We start from the raw sequence: 25,338 nt of genomic DNA, 5'->3' as shown, positions 1-25,338 counted from the left end.
TTCTTCTTATTCTTTATGTTGTTTTTCATGCTGCTCTCCACATTTTGCTTCTTACTTGGTACCGCTGTTTTGACCAATGGCTGTTTATTGCTAGATGTGGCAGATGTTAGTGACTTCTTGGTACTTAGGTTGTTACCTTGCTTCGCTACCCCATCGAGTACTTTTTTCTTCTTCTTCTTCTTCTTCTTTTCTTGTTCGACTTTTACGATTTCGTTCTTTGTACAAGTCCCTGACTTATTAGCAGGGTCTATAGTTTCTGGTCTTTTTGAAGGCAACAATGATGTTGAGCTCAAGTTTACTCCCAGCTGCTGGGTAGTCAGCATGTTAGAGAAAGTCCCTCTCTTTCTGTTTCACTCTTTAGATGTATTTTACCTGTACAGTGGGTTTCAGTGTTTTAGTTTGGCGCCATGGCAACTCGATATCTAGGTTTCCGAATGTCTTTTTCCAGAGCGACGAGTTATCGTATGGCCATATCTGATATATAAAGTCGATCGCGGCTTCGATGAATGGGTGAGCTATGTCAATCCTGCCCACGGCGCGATTCCCCATAGTACCCTTGATAATAGGCTCTTCATATAGCTGATAAAACGTTTGTCCTGAAGGGTGGAAGAAGAGAGGCGGAGGGTGCGAAAGCACAGTAACCAAGTCACCTTGAGAGACAAACCATGCGAAGATAATAGATGCCCCGTGGATGTATCTTGCAGGGGCTTGTGTCTGAGGACTCGGATCACTACGATATAACAGTGGACCGAGGGCGGTTGTCAATGTCTGAAATTCATGAGCATCGGCCCATTGCTGGGCCTGTTCACGAAGCATGCCGCTCCAGAATACCTGGCGATTGGGAATACAGGCTTCCTGGAATCTTGACAAGATGTTATCGGCCTCTTTGTCAGTGAGCCAACGGCGAATAAGCTGTCGGATTGCATCAGGAGGTTGATTTGTGCCAAAGCTCACGCCACGAATTGGCATGGAGGCTTGTCCACGGGCGAGACTGTTACTAGAAATCGGCGCCATCATCATTTTATTAGATGCTCTGATGAAGTTGCCTTGTCGCAAGCAAGGTGGTGTTGACCAACTAGTAAGCTTCCAGCGATATAATATTCGTCATAGTGACGAATACGTGAAGCTAGCTCTGCTAAGCACTTAGCAGGCAGCACAGAGATAGCTAACATAAATTGCAGATAGCAGCATGCGACTTGGTGCTACGTAGACCAGTTATTGATGCACAAGGAAGAAATAGCTGACATGCAAAAAAGTGACCGGCACATTATCGAAATGTCTAAAAAAAAAGAAGTTCCTGTGTTGTACAGGCGGCGACTCTCCCGCCGGGAATTGAACCCGGGTCTCAAGCGTGACAAGCTTGCATACTGACCACTATACTACGGAAGACGAAACAGGCTTAACCTGCTGTAGTGAGAGGATTCGATGGGAGATTGGACGGAGATAGGGTATATACAGGTCACTGAGCTTGATCCTCACTGCATTCAGCTGTGCAGGGTATTAATCGAAACGCACAGCAACCTCATCATTGCTCGGCTCAATAGTGCATTCATTGCCTGTTTCTAATCTGAAGGTATATATCTGCATTTATGACAAATTTCCTAAATGAAGGCCCGACAGACCAACATCCCAGGTTCCAAATATGCTCCTGCAATGGTCAGCAATCAGCATTCTCATTTGTGCTCAGAGAACAAACATACCTTGGCCAAATCCACAAGATCAACAGTTCCATTAATCGGATCTTGTTTCAACGCACCTTCCAGCGCATACGGCCACTCGCACCGGATATACATTGACATATCAGCCAACCACGCCATGCGCTCTTGAAGCTGCGGGAACTGCACCACGAGATCGCGGAATGCAGGCCAGAGGACAAAGTCGGCCATGCTGATATGAGGCGTGAAGAGCTGATTTGTACTACCAGTGTCAGTAAACATCGTACTTGAAGGGATTGGAGAGTCTCACGTCGGTCTTATCCATTCTGGCATCGCAGCGTATGTTTCCGGCGACGGATCGATCATCCATCGCATCATGTACCAAAAGACATTCATTGATGCAAAGCAGGTAAAGTCATATCCTAGGCCAACCATCAGCTTCCACGACAGCCAATTGGCAAGGTATGTTGATTACCCTGACATTTCACGCTGTGCACCATGCGAGCAGCCCACTGCGACAACAAACACGACCTGTCAAACTGATCCTGATCGTACAATGCCGCAATATTTGGATAATCTCCGATCACGCGATTCGCAGGCTCGCCTTTCTCGAGAAGGCTCGTGGCCTTTTGATATATGTCGCCGAATGCATTGCTCATCTCTCCCGGATCCAGTTCAGTGTTGAGTGTTGTCGCAGCCCAGCTGGGCACGAAGATGTTGCGTATTTGCGCGTCCTGTATATGTCTTGGATATCCGTTAGCTCTGATACTATTCGAAAGCGCGAGGTTTCCAAAATTATTTTCGTAGTTGAGATGAATCGTGTGCTCTCTGTCTCGAAGCTCTGCGTCTCCTTCGAGGGCCGGACTATTTACAGTTGTGAAATCGGCGAGTGTGCTCTCTGCATATCCAAAGGTCCCTGAGTCTACACTTTGTGTCTTCTGTGGCATAGGTCTTGTTATCGAGGTTGAAAGGTAATAATCATCATGACTAAAAAGCGGCTGAAAAAATAAACTCGTGGCCTCTGTCTGGTGTGCGATTATTATTTCGTTATCTTGTTGATGAACCAGGGAAGGTAAGTCGTTGGGTAGAGAATTATTTGTCGAGATTATCGCTGATTGAGAGTATGAGAGCTGTGATGGGTAGAGTGGTATGCCCTTAGCGCTATCTAAAAGCGACTGTGAGAATTTGTCAGTATCGAACATAGGACGGCCTTAGTATCTTGATTCTCACTGGAGTGTTTGGTTGTGTAAAATCGATTAACATTTCGGTAGATGTGTAACTAGGCGTAGAGACTGTGGAGAGATTTGCTGTGTAAGTATTCCCTGATGCCGACCCTATGGCTATGCACGACTCACTATCTGGCGAAGACTCTTGCTTCATACTCGAGCTGTCTGCACTGAAGGACTCGAAGCCGTCCGCTGGAAAGGAAGGCGAAGTGCCATTATCAACCTCGTCTAGTATTGGATCGTTCAATATGCTAGAAAGGCGACTATCGTCCACTTCGTCTGTCCTCAGATTGGCGGTACTGTCGCTTTTCAGCAGCTCGGATATCTCGGATGGTTGTTTCTCGTCCTCCAGCAACTCCGACACGGCACCTCTCAATTGAGCAGAGCCATTGGCCATCTGTCTCATCAAAAGCTTTGCAGCTGCCAGTTCGTCTTGGAGCTTTTGGTTCGCCTGCTGTAGACCCCTGACCCGTAATTCCCTGATGTCGGAGTCGTATACGCATTCTCGGTCGTTTTTCGAACAGCTGATGCAAACTGGTTTTTGTCCATTGCACTGCAGCGGATTAATCAACTGAATTTCCAACAAGTCCTGAGCAAACCCACCTTTGCCTTTCTTTTTCGGCATTCTAAGCATGCTGACTTGATGATCGCCGAGCGCTTCGACACAGCTCGCTCGGTGAGAGGTCCTAGGGGAGTTGCCCCCTTCTTCACAGGAGCAGCCCTGATAGGCCTGTATGGCAGTGCCATGGATGAGTTCGTATCGAGGCGTTACTAAATCGTTTGTCTCTTCTAATTGAGCATGGTGTTGTTCAACCTTGCAAACTGGAAAAACATATCAAGAATAGATTATCAGGGTCCAAACAAATTAGGGGTCCAACGAATGATTTTAACGATTATGATGTCACAAACACGACAGGATAAGGGTACCCGAGATTATTTCCGTAGCTAGTAATTGGGCGAGAAAGTTTCAGCCGCTTCGTCATTTTGGCTGGATTATGGAGTTATGACGTGCTAATGCAAGACGAAGTATGACACTAACCAAGAATAATAATTATGTCAAAGTGGAACTACGGGGAATAACCGTGCTTGACATGTAGATCCATGGTAGAGAACCCTTTCCTTCCTTGCTCAAGACCGCTTTTTCTTGATTGACTTTCTCTCCATGGCTACGGCACCAATAATACTCAGAAGCGCCAATGCCAATGGGATATAGAGCGTCTGGACTACCGCGTTCTCGTAGCCAGACAACACACTCTTCAACCTCTCGGGACCAATTGACTCTCTCAGCTTGGACAGACCCGCTTCTTGAATATGTGTAGTGTTTGTACCCGGCGCAGCATCTTGGATCTCCTTTGACAAGCGATCCTGGAATAACGTTGCAGAGGCGCAGAATCACAAGGCAGAGCCCATTCCTGCACCGAAAGTGATGACTGCACCTCCAAGAGATACGTCTTCGATAGGGAGGACGGCTTGTAAGGCTACCTGTGGACCTTGAAGACCGAGACCGACTGCTAAGCCGAGAAAGGTGAGGAGACCAACGGCTTTGGCGATTTGTTCTTCGAGATCGAGAGTTGTGAGGAGACCGGATGCAATGGGTGTCAGGACGCTTGTGGCCAACATGAATGCTGGGGCTGTCAGTACTGTTTGGAAGAGCTGGGGGTGACTTACGATAATAGTATCCGATCCATGTAGTTCCAACGCCAGAGATGATGAAGGCGATAGCCAGACCTCCGACCATTGGAAGAGCCAGCAGACCTGCTTTTGTAGGTGAATACCCGCGTACGCCTTGGAAGTATATAGACATGTAGTACTCAGTCACCGCCAAAACTCCCTCGCAGCACGCCCCGTACCACATTCCTGCGATGATACTCCTCTGCTTCAGGATCCTAGGCGACAAAAGAGCACTATCGCCTTGCCGATACTGCAAGTATCCAAATGCCACGAACAGAAGAGCGCAAACAACGAGAGGAACAATAATCTGCCAGGTTCCCCAGCCAAACTTTGTGCCTCCCCATTGCAGCGCCATAAGAAGAAATGTAATAGCCGGTACAGCCAACAGCGTGCCAAAGAAATCAACCTTTTTAACCTTCTCCTTCAGCGTAAGAACAGGCGCATCAATACGCGGAGGCTGTTCATGAACTCCATAAGCCGTCAACACAAGACACATAACGCCCAGCGGCAAATTAACACCAAAACAAGCCCTCCACGAAAACGTATCTATCAACGCACCACCAATCGTAGGCGCAGTGATAAGCCCAACACTCTGAATGGAGCCAAAGAAACTATTAGTAATAGCTTGCTTCGATAATGGAAAACATTGACGTAAGAGTTTGAACAAGCCGCCATTAATGGCGCCGCGACCTAAACCGCTGACTGCGCGGCCGAGAATGAAGATAGCGGAGGATGGTGCGAGAGTACAGATTAGAGAGCCGATTTCGAATGTGGCGATGCCGATTAGGAAGACGGCTTTGATGGAGAAGAGGGTGTATATTTGGCCGAAGCTGGGGAGGTTAGTGCAGGAGTGGTGAGGGATTGGGGTACGTACAAGAAGACGAAGGCGCTGAGGGTCATGCCACTGGAGTAATGTTAGAGTTGAGATCTTGGAGGGGAAGGGTGGATGGCTTACTATGCAGCTGAGTACCATCCGATATCTGAGATGGTCTGGAATTCATCTGTGATGCTTGGGACAGCGACGGCGACAATAGTAAGGTCCTGTAAAAGTCCGTCGTTAATGGGCCATCACTGGTGGGGATATGGGGTAAATTACAAGTCCGCTGAGGAAGCATGCGATTGCCATTGAAGCCATGGTCGACCATAGCTTCGGTCCAGTCGGATAAACTGCGTTGTCCTCATCATCGCGAGGCTCTTCAATCTCCAAAGTGGAGGTCGGCCTGGGCTGTGGAGTGGCGTCGTTCACTTCCATGGCCGCAGGGTTCACAGATGGTAGTTCAGTCAGTACTTCAGAAGCCATGGCCGTGTACTGCAAGACGATAAGAACTTCAATTCGCAAGAACTGTGTGACCAAAAATGCAGTTGGAAGACACAGCGATAAAGAGTTTATATTTTATCATGAAGTGAGAGATCTTCAATGTCGAGATGCACTTATTGCTGACGGCCGCGTTTAAGCTTACACCATCTTCACCGGCTAAATGGCTTCATGACGTGGTTTGGGGGAGACGGAGTGTCTTGATTGATGGAATTGTGAAGACCACTGATCTTGGATCTAGCCGCTGACGAACTGCTTCATCTGGTCTATAGATTGCACAAAGTGGTGCATAAGCAGAACGTGACCCATGAGGCGGCTGTTCACAATCCACATGGGTTTTGAAGTCAACCAGCGATGCCATCTCCATATTGGGGACAGTATAAGCTGGCTTACTGGTAGTTGGTCTTCCCCCGGGCTCGCACCAACGGATATCCTCAGACCAGTGGACCAGTGCCCTGTAACTTGAGTGAGACACTGTTGGCCTTCAGTGGGTACATCAACTGGGGCGTTTCGCGCAGTGACATGCAATACCCTAGACGATTTCCCGACCTTGACCTGATCAATCCCAGGAAGACATTAAGAAATCAGTGTGATCAGAATATCAATGACGCTGCGATAATAGACTGCTCTTTATCATGGACTGGCTCTTCTTATCTGCGCATCCTCCGCAATCGATGCTTAGACCACCATGTTCAATCAGACCAATAACGGTAATGCCGTGAAGTGGCGGGCGGAATTATGCTGACCCCGGGGGTTGGGTTGCCTGGTCAGATCAGCCCAGAAACACAATCTTAACCGGAACATCGACAGCAACCGAGAGCGACACAACGCCGTTGGCGCTTGAGTCATATCGCCAAAATGTCTCTCGACCAGAGAGTCCAGGTCTGGCTCAGCAACATCCAACAATCCACCGACGATCCATCGCCTGCACCCGAACCGTACGCCGACGTCCCGCCCAATCCCATGAAACGCCGACGAGTCGATTCACCACCTCGTGAGACCTGGCCAAATACCAAGCTGTCACCCAACGACCCGTTCTACAATGCCAAGAAGAGATGCCTCGAACTACGGGCTAGGGGAGACATGCTCGACAAAGATATAGCCAAGGAGATACGCCTCCAGGAGGCTAAAAACGACATGCTCAGGGAAAAGTTAGCCAGAATGGAGAATCGATCGCTCAAGAGACGAGCGACCGCCAGCAACCAAGTGTCCTCCGAGGTGCAGCAGCAATACTGTAACTTCATCAGCTACAGTACAGGCAAGGTTGAACGGCGGCTCATCACAGTACCCAACGTACCGGCTCTTGAGCCTTCTCCACCAACAACATCCTCTGCGCCAGGACGGGAGCAACGAGAAATAAAAGTCGAACCAGACACCGAGCCTGTATCATGGCCAGAAGTAAATCCCGAGCCTATCACCGAGCCGATCGAGAGAACAATCGTGCCTGTTCCCTATCCCAATACAACACTGATTGCTCCCCCTTCGCCGGAATGGGAACGCATACTCCGAGCAGAAGAGGAGTTGCAACGCGAGGTGAAAGCTACAATGAGGCTCGAGACTACAATGAGGATACAGGTTAGAGACAGACTCGTCGCTCGAAAAAGATCCCAATCATCAGAGTTGACGAGCCTCCTCAAATGCATCAACGACATCTACGCTGGTCGTGGTGTCCTCCCCTCAAGTGGCCGAGTCTTCATGAAGGCATGGACGGGTCCTATGCGGAAAGAAATGGCTTGGGCGCAAGGCGGATCTCAAAGCGATGTTCATTACTGCTCCAAGCGTGATAAAGCAGGCAACGCGCCCAGTCACCATTGTGTGCAAAAGGTCCTGCACCAGACTTCTCGCTGCATGGGATATGACGCTCTGCCACACGAGTGGAACATGGAGGTTGTTCACAAGGTTCTCGAGCTGTCATTCAGGGATGACAGTACCTGCAGGAAGCCTCAACTTATCGACTTCAGATGCAGGTGAGCGCATCTCCAATCTTCTCTGCTACGTTATGGGTACTAATATTATATGTTCAGCGTCGATGGTGCCATAGTTCCAGAATACCATACGAGTCACGACATCCCGCAGCCCCCCGATTTCTGCGTCTACATCGACCCAGCCAGCGACCCAACCAGCGACAATATGCCAGCCCCCATCGAGCGCTTCGAAAAGCACGTATACAGAGACATCTTCAACCACATCGACCTAAGATCTCCCCGAAACCAGCGACCGATAGCCTTCCACATCCACACCCTCCCCGAGAACACAGAGCACGAGCTCCAGCGCGTCAAAACGGCCTCCGCCGCACATCGAGGGTTCCTCAAACGCCTAGTGAGATTGAGAGAGATAGCCGATAACGGTTCAAGATACGACCTGCCCGGATTCCTCCCTGGGATCATCATCTATAAACATAACTGGTTCCTCAGCGTTTCCAAATTCGATGGGGAAAATGCAAGGTTTTATGGGATCGGGGATACAGCGACTTCCATGGGTGTTTACAAGATCGTTTATGCGCTGCAGATATTGCGGGATTGGGTCAAGACGGTTTATTGGCCTTGGCTGCAGGGGCTTTTAGTGGCGTGGCCTTTGGATTGGGATGGAATGCCTTTGTAATAGCGATTGTTTGTTTAGTGATACCCCAGATTGTCAGGATACCCTTTCTGTACTGTATTTCTCGCCTTTATTTGCTCATAGCCTTGGTCTAGGGTCTATCTACCTAGTGGAATATACAATCTCAGATACTTCTTCTCTCGTCAACACCTTACCGAACGAGAACATTACATCCGTCATGGTCTTGTCGATGATCTGCTCAATCTGCTCGTCGCTTGCGACCCCAACCTCTTTTAGTGTACTCGGCAGCCCTGTAACCTTGACAAGCCGTGCAACGCAACCCCCCGCCTCAGTCTCCTCCCATCCCAATGTCTCATTAAAGATCTTCACGATCTTGGCTTGCGCCTCAGGGTTTCGCACTTTGGTGTATCGCAACACAGGCGGCAGCATAATACAGCTCGTAATACCGTGCATGACTTTTCCAACACTACCCAGTTGATGGCCAATTGCATGACTGGCGCCCATATTGACTCTGTAAATAATAAAGCCCATGAGCGCCATGCGACTTCCGGCTTGACACTTGCTCACGCCGTGGACAAGCTCATCTTCACCTTCCTTTCCTCTCCCCAATCCTTCTTTATACTCAACCAATCCCTTCGACAAGTCCCGCAGTGCTTTCTCGCACCATTCCTGCACATCTGGATACTTTTTGCATTCGGGGTTGCATAGCGTCTCAACGCAATGATCAACAGCCCGTATCCCAGAGCTCAACCACAATTTCTCAGGCGACGTTCGCGCAACCCATGGGTCCATGAGGATTAAATCCGGCGCACCACCATCCTGAAGTGAGAAATGCTGCTTCTTACCTGCGCTGTTAGTGCAACTCGCGGTATGGTTCCATTCTCCCGCTGATAAACTCGTCGGAACGAGAATGAGCTTCACGCCCTCGGCCTTTCTCATTTTATCTTGCGGCGCAACGCCTTTGTCTTGATCAAGAAGATCTTCCATGTCCTTGTCGCCGAAGCCAGCGGGTAGAGTCGCGGACATTAGACGCGCCACTTTACAAGCGTCGGAGTAGGAGCCGCTGCCGACGCTGATGACACAGTCTATCTTATGTTCAGTGATGCGATGGGCAATATCGATGACATCGGAGTATGGGGAGTGAGAGCCGACGCCTTCTTTGACGGTAATGAGGCGGTCGCCAAGAGCTTCTTTTAGATCGGAGATGATAGACGTGTTTTTGGCGAGAGCTTTGCTGTGGACTAGAAGAATGCGCCGGGAGTTCCATTCTTTGAGCGCCGCAAGGATGTCATCTTTGCTGCGAGAGTTGAAGATTGCGTCGGAGCCTGGACGATGTCCGCCCTCGAGTTGAGGGATTCGATATGGCTTTAGTGTATCGGTCATTGTGATTCGCGCAATTGAGAGAGGGCTTTCAGAGATTATGAAGATCTATGTTACTGGAATTAAAAGCAGGTCAACTCTGGGTCGTTTGGGCCAAAGTGGATTAGTGACGTCTTGATTATGACGCTTTGCCGAGTTCCGAGCCACTATTCCCGCGTCTTTGCTGACTGTATCTCATACGCCTATATGATAAACCACTACTACAATACTTGAAAGCCTTTATGACTTTCACCTTTATACAACTTCACTCTTTCGCAAGGTGATCTCTTGATTTAGTTAACTGACGCGAATGCCATTGCTAGGTTTGCCGATAGGTGGCTCGATCATTCCATCACAGGCTGCTGGCATACAGTCGGAACTGCAAAATGAGCAGGAGACATACTGCGCTGTTGTGGCCAAGGCTTTCAGCAAGGCGCTTTTTGGAGATTTGCACAAACATTTGAGGCGTTACAAGAACGCGCTGCTTATGTGTGCTATAGGGACTCAATCACGGGTGAGACAATTCCAAATGCTTATTTTAGTTATCGCGTAACAGTCATCCAGGAGCCCTGTTTATCACTAAGTCACTGGATCCCGAACTAGCATTAGATCCTACTCAGTGAAACAGACCAAGGTCATACAGTTAGAAAACGCGGGTTGCTTGTGCAACTAGGCTATGGATACTATTTGTGGCAGACGTTGCGAATTCAAGATGCCGTGAAACCTGACATAGCCAAGTGTTCCAGTCTACAGTGCCAGCCGATAGAAAGCCCCCAAGAATACCACGAACAGCCCAGCGCAATCTTAGCACAGGTCCATTCGTCAGCACAGTGCTCCGTGAAGTTGGGGTGTTGTACAAAGACACTCAACGCCATGCGATGCAACAAATCTGGACAATTCTCCAGATTTGTGATAGATACAGCCTGGTAGCACATGCTTCAGAAAGAGGAAGAGGGCAGGGTTATGCAGCTGCATAGCCGTGTCAGATAGGTTAATATTAGAGCAATCAAGTCCTTGCAAGTCACACAGATCCTGGCGGTCTGCGATCTCATCGATTCACTGCGGCTGTGTATGCACACTGTACCTGCGTCCTAGCTAACACATATCCTTTATTAAGAGAACTATTTGAGTGTCCAGAATCACTACCTTTGGCCTCAACTCCACTAACATTCTCTGACTCACCCCTAACCATCAAGCTACTTCATGATCTTGTCTCATACCTCAACCATTCAAGCCCCGTCTTTCAGAAAAGATGACAATCGGGGATTTCTTAGACTTCGACAAGACCGAATATGCACATCGTATATCCTACTACGAGACAGACCGTCTCCGTAATACCAGATACCGTGATCCAAGACAGTGCTGCACCTGCGCGGACTCACGGCCACTGCGCCCAGATGGTCGTTACCCACGGTACATCGACGGCACTGGCTGGGGCCGCGATACGCCACGATGGGCAGAATATTGTGAGGGATGCCAGAGAGCTGAGAAAGGGTACGATATACTTCGATCAGCGATCATGGTTTGTGAACACTGGAGAAAAGTGTTTTGTAGCGGATATGGGGTTTGTTGTATGTGTTCGGATACTCGACCGCAGTCTCATGATGCTCTGTATCCGTTGTATGTTGATGGGCTTGGGTGGGTTTACGGTGCGACGAGGTGGCATTTCTACTGTCAGTTCTGCAAGGATAGGCATGTAATGGAAGCAAATACGGGAGAAGATACCTAGATCCATGGTCTCTATTGCTTTACGGAGCAGTGCCTACAATGGTAGCCTAGTATTGACATATTATCTTCGCTTCTCTTGCCTCGAGAAGCGCATGAGCTGGCAGAGATAAAGCCGGTCTATTTAAATCTAAATGCTTACCTGTATATCCTATGTTTAGCAGCCGAACCCGACCAGTAAAAGTCATCATCAAGTAATGGAACGCTCACACCATACATCTCCTTGACCCTGAAACGCCTAGAAACCGAGAACGGCGCATCATTCCACAATTCAGGATCACCCTGCTTCCATGGCAGATGAATATCAAACCTATCTAAATGTCCCATCACCAACAGCGGTGCAAGCAAGTCTTTCTCCCTTTCCACAAACTGTCCTCTCCTATCACCGGACAGCCAGACCACAATCCGCAGCGTCCGCAGATGCGACAGTTTGACGAGTTCAGTGCAGACATCGTTCCACAGCGTTTCAGTCTCGGGCGCTGGGACATCCAGCGTAGTGTCCCATGCTTGAGGGTGGCTGTCATAGTACTGACTCACACCAGCATAGAGATGCCAGCCGACTTCGATGTGTCGCATGGAAGCAATGTGCTGCTTGGGAAGTATAGCGTCCAGCGATGTAAGCGCTGCCTTGTAACTGGTTGCGCCGAAGCCAAAGCAGAAGGTGTTGTCGGAGTACAGGCATGAGATGGACTCCATATATCTTAGCAAAGTTAGTGTTGCTTGTTAATCAAACTGGAGGAATGCATACGCTGCGCGACAAACAAGTGGGATTTTCAAGAGTCCTCTCTGCGGCAGCCACTGATACCCTTCTGACTCGAACATATGTTGCCTCATTCTGCCACGGTGCGCGGTGAGATGCACCTTATGATTTGCCATGACAAGGCGCCAAATCTGCATCCGCACCTCTAGCGGCAATTTGCGAAACAACAATGACTTCGATTGCGCCTGGTAAAGCAAGTCGATGGTAGGAAGCTTTTCTTCTAGCGATCGCGTATAAGGCACACTCCAGGTGCTAGTGTCATGGACTTTAGTTCCTCTCCTTTGTCTACGTGCGTAAAAGGATACAGCTTCCTGTGCATCTCCTCAATCTCGCGCGGCGTCAGAGGTTCTTTCGGAAGTTTGGCGCCGCGATATTTGTACTTGGTATCGGTTTTTCTACAGAGTAGCCGTATCAAAAAGTCCATGGTGCCGGTATACGGTGGTTTTCAACTTGAATCGGGTGGGGAGGAAGTATCGTCTTGCTGTTCTTGAGAGTGTTGAGGTATGTAGATTGGTGGCAAATGGGTAGTTGAGAAATAAATAAATAAGGGCACTGTCATTTTATACATCAGTCTACTATAATTGGTGATGGGCGGCCTCTGACTTTGTAAGATCTAATGCCTGACGATGCAGGAGGCAAGAAAAACGCCCAGTTCATTGACATCAGAGTCATCCTTGTAGCTGAAAAGCCTTGGGCTGACTGGAGGCCGGCGCTTATCTCGGCTTCGGCAGGCTAGTGTCAGATAATGGTTCCGCGCCTCGGACCGTCATTCCGCCCTGCATCAGTCCGGGGTATGCACTCCCAAATAGTCCTTGCCTAGTCGGTTTGCGTGTAAGAGGCATGCGTTGCATAGTGGAATTATAAGAGCTAACTCTAAGTATCCTCGCGGTAGCTGGCCCTGAACCACGCTGTAAACTGTTACCGAATGGGTTAAGGAGGGTGCTGCTCCCGAGGCTCTGAAAGTACTGATGACATCGATACTATCTACCATTAGCCTCTTCATCCTCTCTAGTCCGAAAAGAATTCGTCACAGGACTGCACATACAATCAGGAGTCACTTTAGACATATAACTTTAAACCTACCTGCCCTAGTTAGCTATTCTCCAACATCGAGGTTTCAACTATAGTTTTAATAGACAGGGAGACAACTCCCTTTGTTCTCAACTTCATCACAAATATCGCAATCCATTATGCAACGTAAGAGCCCGCTGTTTAACCCTGTATAACTGCTCATAATCCGACCTTCCTATTCCTGACTAAGCGGGATCGACACACTTTCACCGCCTTAAGAAAAGCTAAGACCATGTTGTGATCCTTCGTACAAAATCACTGGGTCAAATACGTTTAGAAACGTAAAGACCCCTACATTAATTAGGGCCTAAGGCAATAGGGCTTATGTGCTGTTTCATAGATCGTAACACAACAATGGTTTCATTCTTCTTCATCAATCATGATTCCCCACGCACAGCGACGACCTACCGCTTCGATCAACACTGCACCTCCAGAACTTCTCCATCGTATATTTAATTTTCTGCTCCATGCCAGGGATCCAGAGGAACCGAAGGTTGCTCACGTTGATGACATTCGCTCTCTTCGCTTAACATGCCGATGTTTCTGCCAATGGGCCTCACCGCTGCTCATCCCCGAAATAAGTGTCTATATGACTGAGAAGTCTCTGGAGCGCCTGGAAAATGTTTCTCAGCACCAATTGATCAGATCTGGGGTACGCAGCGTTCACGTCAAGCTCCCATACTATGAACAACGAATGGCGGCCGATCTCACCCACTTTGCCTATTCTCACATCGCAGGTATGAGGAATCATCTTGACCACCTGAAAGATGTAATCTCCGGTGAAAGGCATAAGAGGCTGCCCTCCAAAGTGCCCGATTGGGTCAATTGCGAAGCAGTTGAGTTGGGCAAGAATATGATTTCTGCTTGGAACTCCGTTTATACCGCGGATCCAGGAAATCCGCAGCAGGACTCGGATGAACATATGAAGTATCGGAAGATCCTAACAGATGCCCATCGTGAATATCAGCTTCTGTTTGAAGCGCAACAGCGAATGCGAGAGAACGGGACATTCCTCTCCACCATTGCATCCGCCATGGCGAAAATGCCTCATGCCGATAGGCTAGAAATCACTGATGGCGAAGACGCCGTTTTGAGAGATGCCTACCTCATCGACCGAGACTACCGCACATCTCTAAGAGAAGTCATGCTGAGACCGCATACCTGGTCAGATGCTTCAAATCTCTACCCCGACCCTGCTTTCGAACCACCAATAGAGTTCTTACACAAGGCTCCAGCTGCGATACACAGAGCGGGAGTGACCTTCCGAGAGATGAAACTTCAGTGCTCTTCGCCATGTAGCTACGCCAAGCTCTCCATGTCTCCCTCTGAGCGAGTTTCACTCATCGAATCGCTTCAGAACTTGCAAACGCTCACTCTTGACGCAGTCAAAGGTTCCATGACGGGATGGTTTTTTGACCATCAAGAAGATGCGATGGACTTGGTTTCAGATTACCTCTCGGCACTCCTCCAGTCTTCTGGTCTCGAGAATCTCAGCGTTTCGTTTTTCAACTTGCGCAGTCTAAATGAACTCCTCGCTGGAGCACATAACAAGTCTCTAAAGCGACTACATCTGGCCGGCGTTAGGTTAAGCGCTGGCAAACTTGGAGAATACTTGGCCCGTGTCCAAGGTCCATGTGATGTTGTCTTGGAACACGTGGAAATACTTGGCGGGAGGTGGGCAGACGAAGCTGATGAGCTGCGGGGTCTATCAAGAGCATCGACTACCGTTGTTAAGCCTTTTGGCGATGAGTTCCGCCGCGGGCGGGCTACAAACGTGTGCAATGCTGAGGAGGAGAGGATGCTTAACGATTACCTCCAGAGGGCAAGTTCTGTCAATCCTCTCAGGAATAGGCATATTTGAAGTTGGCTTAAAACATTCAGGCCTATACACATGGCAAGGAACACGTAATCTAGTTCAAAGTGGATAATCTGGCTTATTATATTCTAAAGATATATGTTCCTACTTCCGGGTCGCTGGAAGCAGGCAGGTTAAGTAGTAAAAAGCTGAACTCGCTTTACCCCTCATCCCAATTCATGAAACTATCACAAAAATGCAGATGCTAAAAGCTCCTCTGAGATCATCATATTAGCCTCTGCGTTGCCAGTCTCGGTGTCAGTGCACTTACGTGAGTGTTTCTTAGCCTAGTTTGTTACTTGGCCCTCTGGAGGAATCCTCAACCGCTCTCATCTTGTCGGCCGGTGCGCAAGTTGTGAGTGTTGCGAAAACTCAGATAGGTGATCCAAAGCGCTAGGATAGCTACCAAGAGTGACGGAATGCTGGTCGCCAGAGCAATGACAGCGGCAGGGGGAAGAGAAGTCATCTTTGAACGGGTGGGGTGATTGACTTCTCCTGGTTGGCCCTGTAATATGGATTGGTCGATGAGCTGGATGTGATGCGTGGGTAATGATAGCAATTGATTTGTCGGTGTGATGAATGCAATGAATGTGAATTGAGCAAGACAACGAGAGGGCTGATATGTCCTCTTTTAAGCACAACCGCACCTCGTAAGAGAATGAATGCCAACAGGTGCTTTGGCCTTTCATGTCGAGGCTCAGTGGCTGTGATCAGTCCCTCTGATGGTCATTGCGACAGTTCCGTTATTGGTAGGACCTTCGTGGTACCTGACACTTGGCAACAGATCCGTGATATCCTTGACATTGGACTGTTGTTGATGGTTTCTAAAGGTCTTGTTGCGCTGTTGCGCCATTGGCTAAGCTGACTTTCTGTCTTACTCTGACGTCTGGTCCTCAGCTTGGCCTTTTATCCCCTGCATTGCGACGGTTTCGCTATTGGCTGGATCTTCGTTTGCCTCACAATCCAGCTGGTCTGTGGTATCCCTCACTTTGGACTGACGTTGGCCGTCTGGTCCGCCCCAAAGTGAGACAGTTTTCATTGCGCTATTTCGCTATTGGTTGTCCTGTGTGGCTTTGCGTGTCCCTCCTTGATCCCGGATCCCCTGCATTGCGACGGTTTCGCTATTGGCCAATCTGCCTACCATCGAAGGGCATTTCGGCCTTAGGCACACCAGCTTCAGGTATAACAAGGCTCTGCTTATTATGACTGCCTTTCCCCTCTGTGACTTCATTGATGCCATCTAAATTATCAAGTTCTGCCTGCCAGAATAATCTCTCGGTTATACTAAATCGCAACCAAAAAGGTTTACCATGCCAGTCTCCACGCTCAGTTGCCCGCCGTGTCGTAAAGCCAAGAAAAAGGTAGGAGGTTCAACCTCCTCATCCCTACAAGTCCATGCTAACATGTGTCTGGAACAAGTGCAACCTGGGGGATGCTGGCTCACAGACCCCTTGTCAACGATGCAACGAGAAAGGATTGCAGAGTGAATGCACAGGATTTGTGCTTACTGAAAGAGCGCAGGCCCGCAAAAGGAAAATTGCAGCAACCGACATCGATGATGATAAGCCCAGCGAATCTTTGTAAGTTCTGGGTTATTTTGGCTTTTATTTAGACTTTAAACTGACATAGAAAGACTGCTAGAAGTATTTTGGCTGGAGAGGTTGACGCAATACTCAAAGTCTGCACTCGCCATTCACCAGGAAACATGCGATCGACTCGACCTACCTTATGATGACTATTACGGTGGCGATGATGTTTATGAAGTGCTCGAACAAATTGAAGAGAATCGAGCACTAGTTAGATCTAAAATCGAAGCTTGTGAAAGTAATTCGTCTTTAGCGGCTTTGCATTACTTTTTATCGAAGTCTTCAAGCACTTACTACTCCTGGGAAGGAGGATCTGCATCAGGCTTTGCGGTTTGGTTTGCCGGCGAGACAGAAACTACATCCTCCAAACCCCCGCCTGATCAGCAAGCCAGCCTTGCACTTTATGCCCTCAAATTGCAAGAATGTCGACTCCTCGAGAATTGGCGTCTACTGTGGCAAGAGGCTGAGCTGTCATCTTATGCCCAGAAGTACAGTGAAGTGATGCAGCACCTGAGGACTATTGAAAATTGCACAGTGCTGCCATTACCTTGGACACACAATCTACTATCACTAATTGAAGGGAGAGAAGAAAGGGAACGACTAATCTCAAGTCTCCAAGCCACAGAGGAGAAGGATATGTTTGGCCGCTCCCTGCTACACCTGGCCCTTGATCTGGGTGTAGGTGACGACGCTGTACACCTGCTCAGTAGTGTCGCTAATGAGCCCGACATCTGGGGTCGTCTTCCTATACACATCGCTTCCTTCACTGGCTGTATTGACTTAGCCACACGTTTGATCTACGGCCAGGCAGAAATTCAAATGAAGGGTGGGATGTGTTTGCAACCTCTCCACTATGCTAGTGCCGCTGGGCATTTGGACATTGTGAATCTGTTGATTGGCAAAGTTAAAATTGACCCAAAGGACCAGTATGGCAAGACGCCTCTCATCTTTGCTGCCAAGAACGGACATGTAGCAACAGCTACTATGCTTCTTGAGAATGGGGCTAATATTGAAATGCATAATACGCTTGGGTGGACACCACTGCTGCATGCTATCGCTCGTGGACGAGTGGGCATTGTTGACTTACTCCTTCGTAAGGGCGCACGGGTCAAGCCAATGATGGAGACTAAATATTTTATGTCACACCTTTTAACGGAAAGACATCTTGGCGTCGTCAAGCTGCTTCTTGAACATGGGGCAGTGGAGGAGTTTCATCGTTTCAGTAACGAAAGTCTTCTACGTTGGGCTGCCAAGATGCAAGATCACCACCTCGCTCGTCAACTGGTCCTCCACGAAGTCATTCGAACACCCATCGCTACCAACGGTATCGCTGCGCTTTCGTATGCCGCTGAAGCCGGAAATCACGAAATCGTGGTGGAACTACTCGAAAACGGAATGAACCCTAACGAAAGGTGCAGCGGTCGTGAACTACCGTTGTCATACGCCGTCGTGGGAGGACACGTGAGTGTCACGAAAGAGCTACTCAAACACAACGCCAACCCGAATGCAAGATCTGGTATAGATATGGAGGGTCAAATGGTTATCGTCAAAGCATATGAGCTACGGAATCCGGATATCATTGACCATCTTGTTGCTTGGGGCGCGGATATCAGCGCTATCGATTCTCGTGGCTCGATGCCAACGTCACCAGCTTTTCTAGATGGGTATCTAGGCGCTGCTGAAATTCCATAATAGGGTGCCAAATCCCAATGTTTGTGATAGTTACAATAAGATGCTGCTTGGGATTGCGCAGGAGAGGGAAAACACAGTGGTCGCAGATTATCTGTAAAGTCTCCCTGGTATAGTATGAGTATAGCAGGAGTAGTTGTTAGAATACATGTCTCTCTCAAAGAAGCGGCCTGAACAACTGTTGCAGAGAGCGAGGCAGCGAGGAATGGCTCTACTCTTACAGGCAATATGCACACCTCATTGGCGGAATCCTAACGCTGCATCCAAGAGGTTTACCATCATAGATATATTCCTCTCGGGCGACTTCGTTGCCCTCCATGTCTTTTCTGAGGAACTTGACCTGTCTTCTGTAACTGACGGTACCATCCTTCTCGGATATGGCTTGCAACTCGTGATTTACCGGAATAGCAAAATAACGCTTCTCCTCCAGCGGTACAGCCGCACTCACCAGCCCGGCAGTATCATCAAGTGATATATCATGTTCCAGCTCAATGAGACGTCATCCAACTCTATACAGAGTCCCCACGTCAAACAAGCCTTCTTTGGCCACTCCAAGGTGCGCCAATAAGGATAATGCCATGCGACAAATTTTCAGGTCTCGACATTCGAGGACGATGAAGAACAGCATCGGTAACCAGCTCATTTCGAAGCTGAAGCTTGATTGTGGTATACGTTGATGACCTGGTGCTGTTGATATGACAAACGCTTCTTCTGCCAAGTTTACAGCATCGCGGAAGATGTCGAGATGCTGATCCCGCCACATTTCTATATGCGACTGTTGCTTTTGGATGTAAATCTTGGCCATTTTGTGCTTGAATCTCATTCCGCATATCGCGTATTTATCCGATGTCGCAGATGGGGGCAGTACACACTCTAGACGATCCATTTTGGAATCCCAGTCATCTAGCAATGAAGCCAGCTCAACCCTATAATCATTACCGTCGTACAAGCACCCCATGGTCCGAATCATCAGATCATCGATCACTGTCTGCGTTTCCCGGCTATCGCTAAACTCTGAAGGCATTGGTGTCTCGAATCCGATAAGCTGCGGGAGGCGCGTCGGTGGTCTGGCACCGCCAAAGAAAAACGGCGTTATACTCATTCGTCGGAATATTGGAACAAGATACTGGCACATCCATTCCGGACGCGAAGAGTTGTTCAGCATCATGATACCATACCGGCAGTGCTGCATCGCGGCGTCAAATTCTCCCTGTAGATACTCTATACAAATGAAGAGTACACAGAGAACAAGAATCATTTGCTCATCACTAGCAGACTTGACATGCTTTATAGCCGCATTATAGTGATGAACAGCAAACGTGCTACCACCAAATCTGCCGAGTAATCCGAGAGCCTCTAGCGAATTCTTCATAGAGAGAGCTAATTGACAGAACGGCATGACGCATGGTGGTCTCAAAGTGGCTGAACTACATGACCAGATGCGTCCAGAAGTAAAAGTCGGTAGGGCCCGATAGGACTGGTCCGACCATTTCTGTAAAGAACTAGAACGCTCTGCCTTCTCTCTGATCACGAGCGGATAGTTGGTTTGGGCGGTAGCACGTCAGGCTAGCTGTGCCTTGGTAGCCACCACAGACGCGGCGAGACGATAAGCAGCGCTTACATGAGGGCTTGGCTTCGTCGCATTTGACCTTCCGGGCTCTTAGTGAGTTGTTAGTACCAAGTTCACCGGGGGAGTTAGGGCAACGTACTTGCATGTTCGGCAGCCCGTCTTGACGTGGTGGCGAGGGTTTGGTAGAGGCATACGTGGGGCTGTACCGAAGAATTGTACGTTGTATATTGTAAGTATCGAGTCGAGCGTGCAGCTCGTTGGCTTTGAAGAGAAGATAATTTGCCGTGGCAGGATGATAAAAGGACCCCAGTTCGTTTCAGTGACACAGAACGCGTGGATCGGCATCCTGCAATGACGATCACGTAGTGGGGCTGTTCCGAGCTTTTTGACCAATAGTAGTGTGGACTGGGTGCCGGTTTGTGGACGAGACAAGCTGCTGTGAGGCATTCCTATTCCTGTCAAGATATATAAACATTCTAAAGTAGAGTCATGATTACTCCATGAAGGAAGTAATAGCTAGCACTAATCATCTACCTTTTCGTTCTGTTTCAGCTCCTCCACTTTCTTCCATCCAGACTCAAATCCCTCCCCTCGCACATAAAGCTCATCTTCATCAACGTCCGCCAAGGCCATATCATGAAGAACATCCTTGATATCCCGCACCCGCTCATCGATACCCCTAACAACCTTCAAATTCGGCAACTTGTCATCCCTCTTCGCCAAGAACTCATCAATATGCTCGTCAACATCTGGATTTTCACCCCGCGTATAACCATAGAGGCAGAGATACTCTAGAGAAGGCGGTAACATGTCTACCAGTCGGAACGGGGCAGGTTTCTCAAGTCGATATGGCGGTTCCTTGAATCCATACTGATCGTATCCACCGAGGTATTCCCCTAGGAGTGGCGCGATGCCGATGCTCAGATGCGTGAGGCGAGGACAATCGCGTAGTGACCCGATGGTCGGTGTGTACTCTTTGCCACTGTCCATCTTGTTTCCAGTACTGATCTTTTTATCCAAGGCCAGTCGATCTCGTCCATACAGATCAAGCTGGTCCTTTATCTCCCAATCCGTCCCGTCATCTTCCTCCTCATAGTTCCTGCCAACATCCCTGTCCACCGCATTTACCCCAGCTCCTACATCAATGTCAAGATCCAACACTCTCAACGAGTTTCTATGCGCAGAAAGTGCCCTTGCAATGTAAAACGGTTCACTAGATGTATCTGCACCGTCAAGGGTCCACAGACCACCAATCGACACCTTAAATTCTTCAAGCTCCTTGGGAATTGAGATCATGACAGTCAGGAAGCTAGGAGAAATATCACAACGGGTGATTTCCAGTCTCTTCATATTCCCTGTCCCCGGGACGAAGAACTGGCGGTCTGTCTGATTATCCGACATCCCATCCATGGCCACTGATTCAAGAGCTGGGAGGCGATGTATCAACTGGATAGACCGGAGAATATCGCACGCGGTGTAGAACCTCTCGTCGCTTTGAGCACCAGCAAAAAAACGGACGGCCTTCAACTTCAGCAGTGGAGGATTCTTCATCTGTGCATAGTTTGCTTTGAGCATGTAGTCCACAACAGGTTGTTGGAGGTTCTCAGTAAGATATAGGGTGGAGATATTCTCGCAGAGTGAAAAGAGAAGGATTATCATGGCGATTGCAAACTCGCTCTCCTTCTGAAGTTTGAACTCATACTCGCGACACTTCCAACTAAGGATCTTGTCGACCTTAGCAGATGTTTCATCACCCAGTTGTAGGCTATGGGCATATCTTCGTAGTCTTATTTCCGGTGGATCTCCAAGTTCTTCATATCCCATTGAGGCCGGTAGTTCATCATACTCCGGTATCTTGGACGTAGAAGCATAGGTCCAGGGCGTTGCGTCGATGACAACCTCCGTGACGGCTTTTGCGCGGGATGGGTCTTCGATGTAAGATTGCAAGAGACAGTAGAGACGCTTTGTGTCTTCCTTTGAGCTAATTTGTATACGTGAGTAGTTGGGAGGGACGTATATAGATCTGCACGCGTTTGCGCGCGTTAGAATGGCATGATGAGGGAATTTGAGAAATCGGTGATTGAGAAGCGGTCGGCAGTTTGACCATCCTGAGCGGACAGGCAGGCGTATCCTTTGTATCAGCATTTTTGTTTCTAGAGGGATGCGATGGACTGTTGGTATTTACAGTGAACAGATGGTAGCAGGAGAAATAAGCTGGTAGTGTTGTTGGTATCGCTTATCTTGATAAGATAAGAAGATTATGACTCTAGATCCCCCCCGGGGAACTGGATTGAACTTAGCAAAAGGTATCCTAAACTTGTACTAAGTTGCTTAAGTCGCTTAACTATTTAGAATTAAGATCTGAAGTTTCCGCTGGGATAATAATTAAGGCCAGAGTTGGGATATGTCTCTACATTAATAGTACAAGAAGGCGTTCTAGACAGAAGATCCATCAGTCAACCAAGATATCCTTTAAGCCGCCCATCATTCCAATAAGCTTCTCCTTAGCCAGCTCTTTGTTGACCTTATTGATTCTACCCTCAATCTCACTTCGACTTCTCGATAACTCCTTTGCAACGTCTTTCCACGATAATCCATTCTTCAAGTCAAGTGCCTCATGCTTGAGATCGAAGCCAGCTTCTCGACCTTCCGCCAAGTGCACGCTCTGTAGGCTTCCATTGTGCTTGCGAATCTTGCCGCCGACTATAACAGTCTCAATTTCTCTGACACCCGCATGGCGGACAATAGCAGTCAATGGGTCATGTTCCGCTGCACAGGAGATAGAAGGAGAAGTCGTGTCAAAGATAACCAAGTCCGCCAACTTCCCCACTGCGATAGATCCAATGTCCTTATCCATGTTAATCGCCCGAGCTGCTTGAATAGTAGCCAGATTGAACGCTTTCTGCACCGTAGCCCGCATCTTCTTGGGATAGTGACCTTCAGCGAAAGTCTTGACATTCTGCATTCCTCGATCACTTGCTAGTGCCATCTGCATCTGATGCATCATGCTGACTGGTCCGCAGGAGTGACAATCGGCTCCGAGACACATCAATGGGAGATCTTCTCGAAAGGCTACTGGGTCTGCGCCTGAGGCCATGAAGATTTCAGCGTCGGGAGTTGAGACGATGTAAGTTCCGGCTTCAGTGAGGAGAGATGCTTGTTCTGGTGTTGTACCATTTCCGTGAGTAAGAAGGATATCAGGCCCAAGAAGACCGCTGGCGTGCAATTGCTCCGGCACTCGAGATTGTCCTATTTATATATGTCAGCGTCATACACCCAACAGAAAGAATTTAGGCAACACGTACCCTTTGAAACTGGCCAGTGTCTGTAGTGGCTTACAATAAGCTTCACTCCAGCCTCTTTCACATGCATAAGTGTCTCAGCAATTACATTCTCTGGTAAGAAGTGACTGTCAAAGAAGAAGCCCAACTGCACTCTCTTGTCATCTCCAAACGGGGCCTTTGCAGCAAGGGAATCCATCTGAGGCAGCAGCCAATCAGGTTGAGGAGAACGATCAAGCTCAAACGAGGACTCTGTCCATTCTGCAGCGCGTAACGGCATGACACCATGGCAGAATATGGACCTTATCCCAGATACCAAGGTCGCACCCAATGCAGCTGTGCCGTGTTCAGGGCTGGACGCGCCGTGTGCATTGTCTACGACGCATGTTGTTCCAGCGTCAAGCGCCTCAAGACATCCAGCTAGTTGGCCCCAGAAGAAATCTTCCGGTTCAAAGTTAAAGCTTTGGAAATTTGCTGGTATATCATCAGCAGTTTGCCCACCGTCTCATTTGGAAGGGCACTGACCTTCAAGCATGTAGTCCAGCATTGTAGAGTCGCCAAGTCTCCCCTTCAATTGGCTCTGCCAAACATGATGGTGAGCATTGATGAACCCAGGAGCGATAATCTTGCCATCGCAGTCGATTATTGATGCATTTTCCGGGTCAATGTCCTGTCCAATCTTGACGATGCGATCATCTTCAATCAAGACATCGGTGTCCTTAAGTGCGATGACATTGTCTTGCGCATCATGCTGCAACACAGTGCCGTTTTGGAGAAGAAGTCTAGCAGCCATAGTAATTATCAATTCAATAAATACCAAGAACAATTAATTATCAATATTAGTGTTGTGCGCGCTGACTATTATACTCCTCATCATAATCTCGGTCGTCGGTATATTCAGTGGATTATTCGGCTCTAAGGTGAAGCTCGGTGAATTCTGCTTATCAGATAAGACCAAACATCGGGTCTAGAGTTCGGGGATATCGGTAGGTGACGTATGTCCTACCCTGCACTAAGAGAAAGAACATAATATCGGGGACACTTTGCACCGCTTCCAGACATTAGTCGCAAGAGAAAGTCCAAGATTATGGTCACAGAGTGAATTGTGTATCGTATACAATTGAATATGCCAACAGACAGCATCATTGTCGTGATATGTGGGTGAAAAACGCCCATTTTGCTTACTCTTTTACACTTTTGCGCAATTGAACACACGTAGCAACGCTCATTCGCGTCGAAAGAGGGAAATGCCGCAATTCTACCGATCAAATGATAAGCTATGCTATTCTTCAATGTCAACTAACTAAAGGCATGATTTGTTTACCATGTTTACTGTGTTTAATTGTTACTGTCAACTGAGGAGAGCTGTCGAAGCCACATTCGGCGGAAGGATGAATGATTATCCGTGCGCCACTGTGGCAATTATAGCGAATTCACATTCATTGGCCCAAGCTCGAATCCCACGACCAAGGACCGTGGCAGCCAATGAATCAGCAGCATTTCACTCAGGAGCGACAACTGCCTCTCTATCCAATCGGGCAATGCCGTCTCATGCAGCAGCACGTTTCCAGCTCGATGATCACTCAGATCTGGATCATGATCTCTCTCTCGCAAGTGGGTGAACTCTCGCCCTCCCCACGGATCAAACCGTGTCAACGCCATCGTCAAAACGGCATGGCCCAGCAGCAATTTCGCAACCTTCACGTGTCGGCCAAGCCCGGCATCAAATCAAACCGGCACTTGATTTCACTCACTAGACAGAAACTGGTTAATCAACTGAGCTTGACTCAAGACTAGAAGCATTCGAAGCTTTTTCGAAGCTTGTCTAAACGAAAAACGGATTAGGTCGTATTTTCTCCCTCGACAGCAGAGCTACAGCAGTCAGCTCCGGAGTTTCTTCTCCAATTCTGCTCGTCAGTGCGCCAAGACCCCGTGGGCAGAGAATGATGAGACATTCAGGGTGAGAGTGGCCCCCTCCCCCCATCAACCCCCAGCCTTCTCAACTTCCCTTAGTCC

General features: G+C 48.5%; 8 protein-coding genes across 8 annotated transcripts; 3 read left to right on the top strand and 5 right to left on the bottom strand.

Moving 5' to 3' along the window:
• Positions 1-357: 357 nt before the first annotated feature.
• Positions 358-5,852, bottom strand: FTJAE_6520 (hc-toxin efflux carrier toxa; the record flags this gene model as incomplete). Its single annotated transcript, XM_037353141.1, has 13 exons — positions 358-1,075; positions 1,623-1,648; positions 1,701-1,917; positions 1,966-2,077; positions 2,131-2,577; positions 3,011-3,434; positions 3,485-3,611; positions 4,017-4,246; positions 4,331-4,506; positions 4,550-5,382; positions 5,427-5,456; positions 5,508-5,593; positions 5,649-5,852. 13 exons carry the CDS (start codon positions 5,850-5,852, stop codon positions 358-360), a joined length of 3,630 nt encoding a protein of 1,209 aa, XP_037206373.1.
• An 873-nt stretch (positions 5,853-6,725) lies between these two features.
• FTJAE_6519 (uncharacterized protein) lies at positions 6,726-8,468 on the top strand (the record flags this gene model as incomplete). The annotated part of the gene is made up of 2 exons (XM_037353139.1): positions 6,726-7,834; positions 7,892-8,468. 2 exons carry the CDS (start codon positions 6,726-6,728, stop codon positions 8,466-8,468), a joined length of 1,686 nt encoding a protein of 561 aa, XP_037206372.1.
• A 99-nt stretch (positions 8,469-8,567) lies between these two features.
• Positions 8,568-9,809, bottom strand: FTJAE_6518 (aldehyde-alcohol dehydrogenase; the record flags this gene model as incomplete). The annotated part of the gene is made up of 1 exon (XM_037353138.1): positions 8,568-9,809. One exon carries the CDS (start codon positions 9,807-9,809, stop codon positions 8,568-8,570), a length of 1,242 nt encoding a protein of 413 aa, XP_037206371.1.
• Positions 9,810-11,525: 1,716 nt separating this feature from the next.
• Positions 11,526-12,206, bottom strand: FTJAE_6517 (uncharacterized protein; the record flags this gene model as incomplete). Its single annotated transcript, XM_037353137.1, has 2 exons — positions 11,526-11,547; positions 11,653-12,206. The coding sequence occupies 2 exons, from the start codon at positions 12,204-12,206 to the stop codon at positions 11,526-11,528; spliced, it is 576 nt and encodes a 191-aa protein (XP_037206370.1).
• Positions 12,207-13,720: 1,514 nt separating this feature from the next.
• On the top strand, positions 13,721-15,202 carry FTJAE_6516 (uncharacterized protein; the record flags this gene model as incomplete). Its single annotated transcript, XM_037353136.1, has 1 exon — positions 13,721-15,202. The coding sequence occupies one exon, from the start codon at positions 13,721-13,723 to the stop codon at positions 15,200-15,202; it is 1,482 nt and encodes a 493-aa protein (XP_037206369.1).
• Positions 15,203-16,506: 1,304 nt separating this feature from the next.
• FTJAE_6515 (ankyrin repeat domain protein) lies at positions 16,507-18,474 on the top strand (the record flags this gene model as incomplete). The annotated part of the gene is made up of 3 exons (XM_037353135.1): positions 16,507-16,557; positions 16,718-16,776; positions 16,830-18,474. The coding sequence occupies 3 exons, from the start codon at positions 16,507-16,509 to the stop codon at positions 18,472-18,474; spliced, it is 1,755 nt and encodes a 584-aa protein (XP_037206368.1).
• Positions 18,475-20,563: 2,089 nt separating this feature from the next.
• On the bottom strand, positions 20,564-22,186 carry FTJAE_6514 (uncharacterized protein; the record flags this gene model as incomplete). Its single annotated transcript, XM_037353134.1, has 1 exon — positions 20,564-22,186. The coding sequence occupies one exon, from the start codon at positions 22,184-22,186 to the stop codon at positions 20,564-20,566; it is 1,623 nt and encodes a 540-aa protein (XP_037206367.1).
• A 307-nt stretch (positions 22,187-22,493) lies between these two features.
• On the bottom strand, positions 22,494-24,115 carry FTJAE_6513 (cytosine deaminase; the record flags this gene model as incomplete). Its single annotated transcript, XM_037353133.1, has 3 exons — positions 22,494-23,290; positions 23,347-23,796; positions 23,848-24,115. 3 exons carry the CDS (start codon positions 24,113-24,115, stop codon positions 22,494-22,496), a joined length of 1,515 nt encoding a protein of 504 aa, XP_037206366.1.
• Between the last annotated feature and the right edge of the window lie 1,223 nt (positions 24,116-25,338).

This window comes from Fusarium tjaetaba, assembly GCF_013396195.1.
Source record: "Fusarium tjaetaba strain NRRL 66243 chromosome Unknown NRRL66243_c0000127, whole genome shotgun sequence".
NCBI lineage: Eukaryota > Fungi > Ascomycota > Sordariomycetes > Hypocreales > Nectriaceae > Fusarium > Fusarium tjaetaba.
Note: the sequence above shows the minus strand (reverse complement) of the source record. Positions and strands in the feature narration are given on the sequence as shown.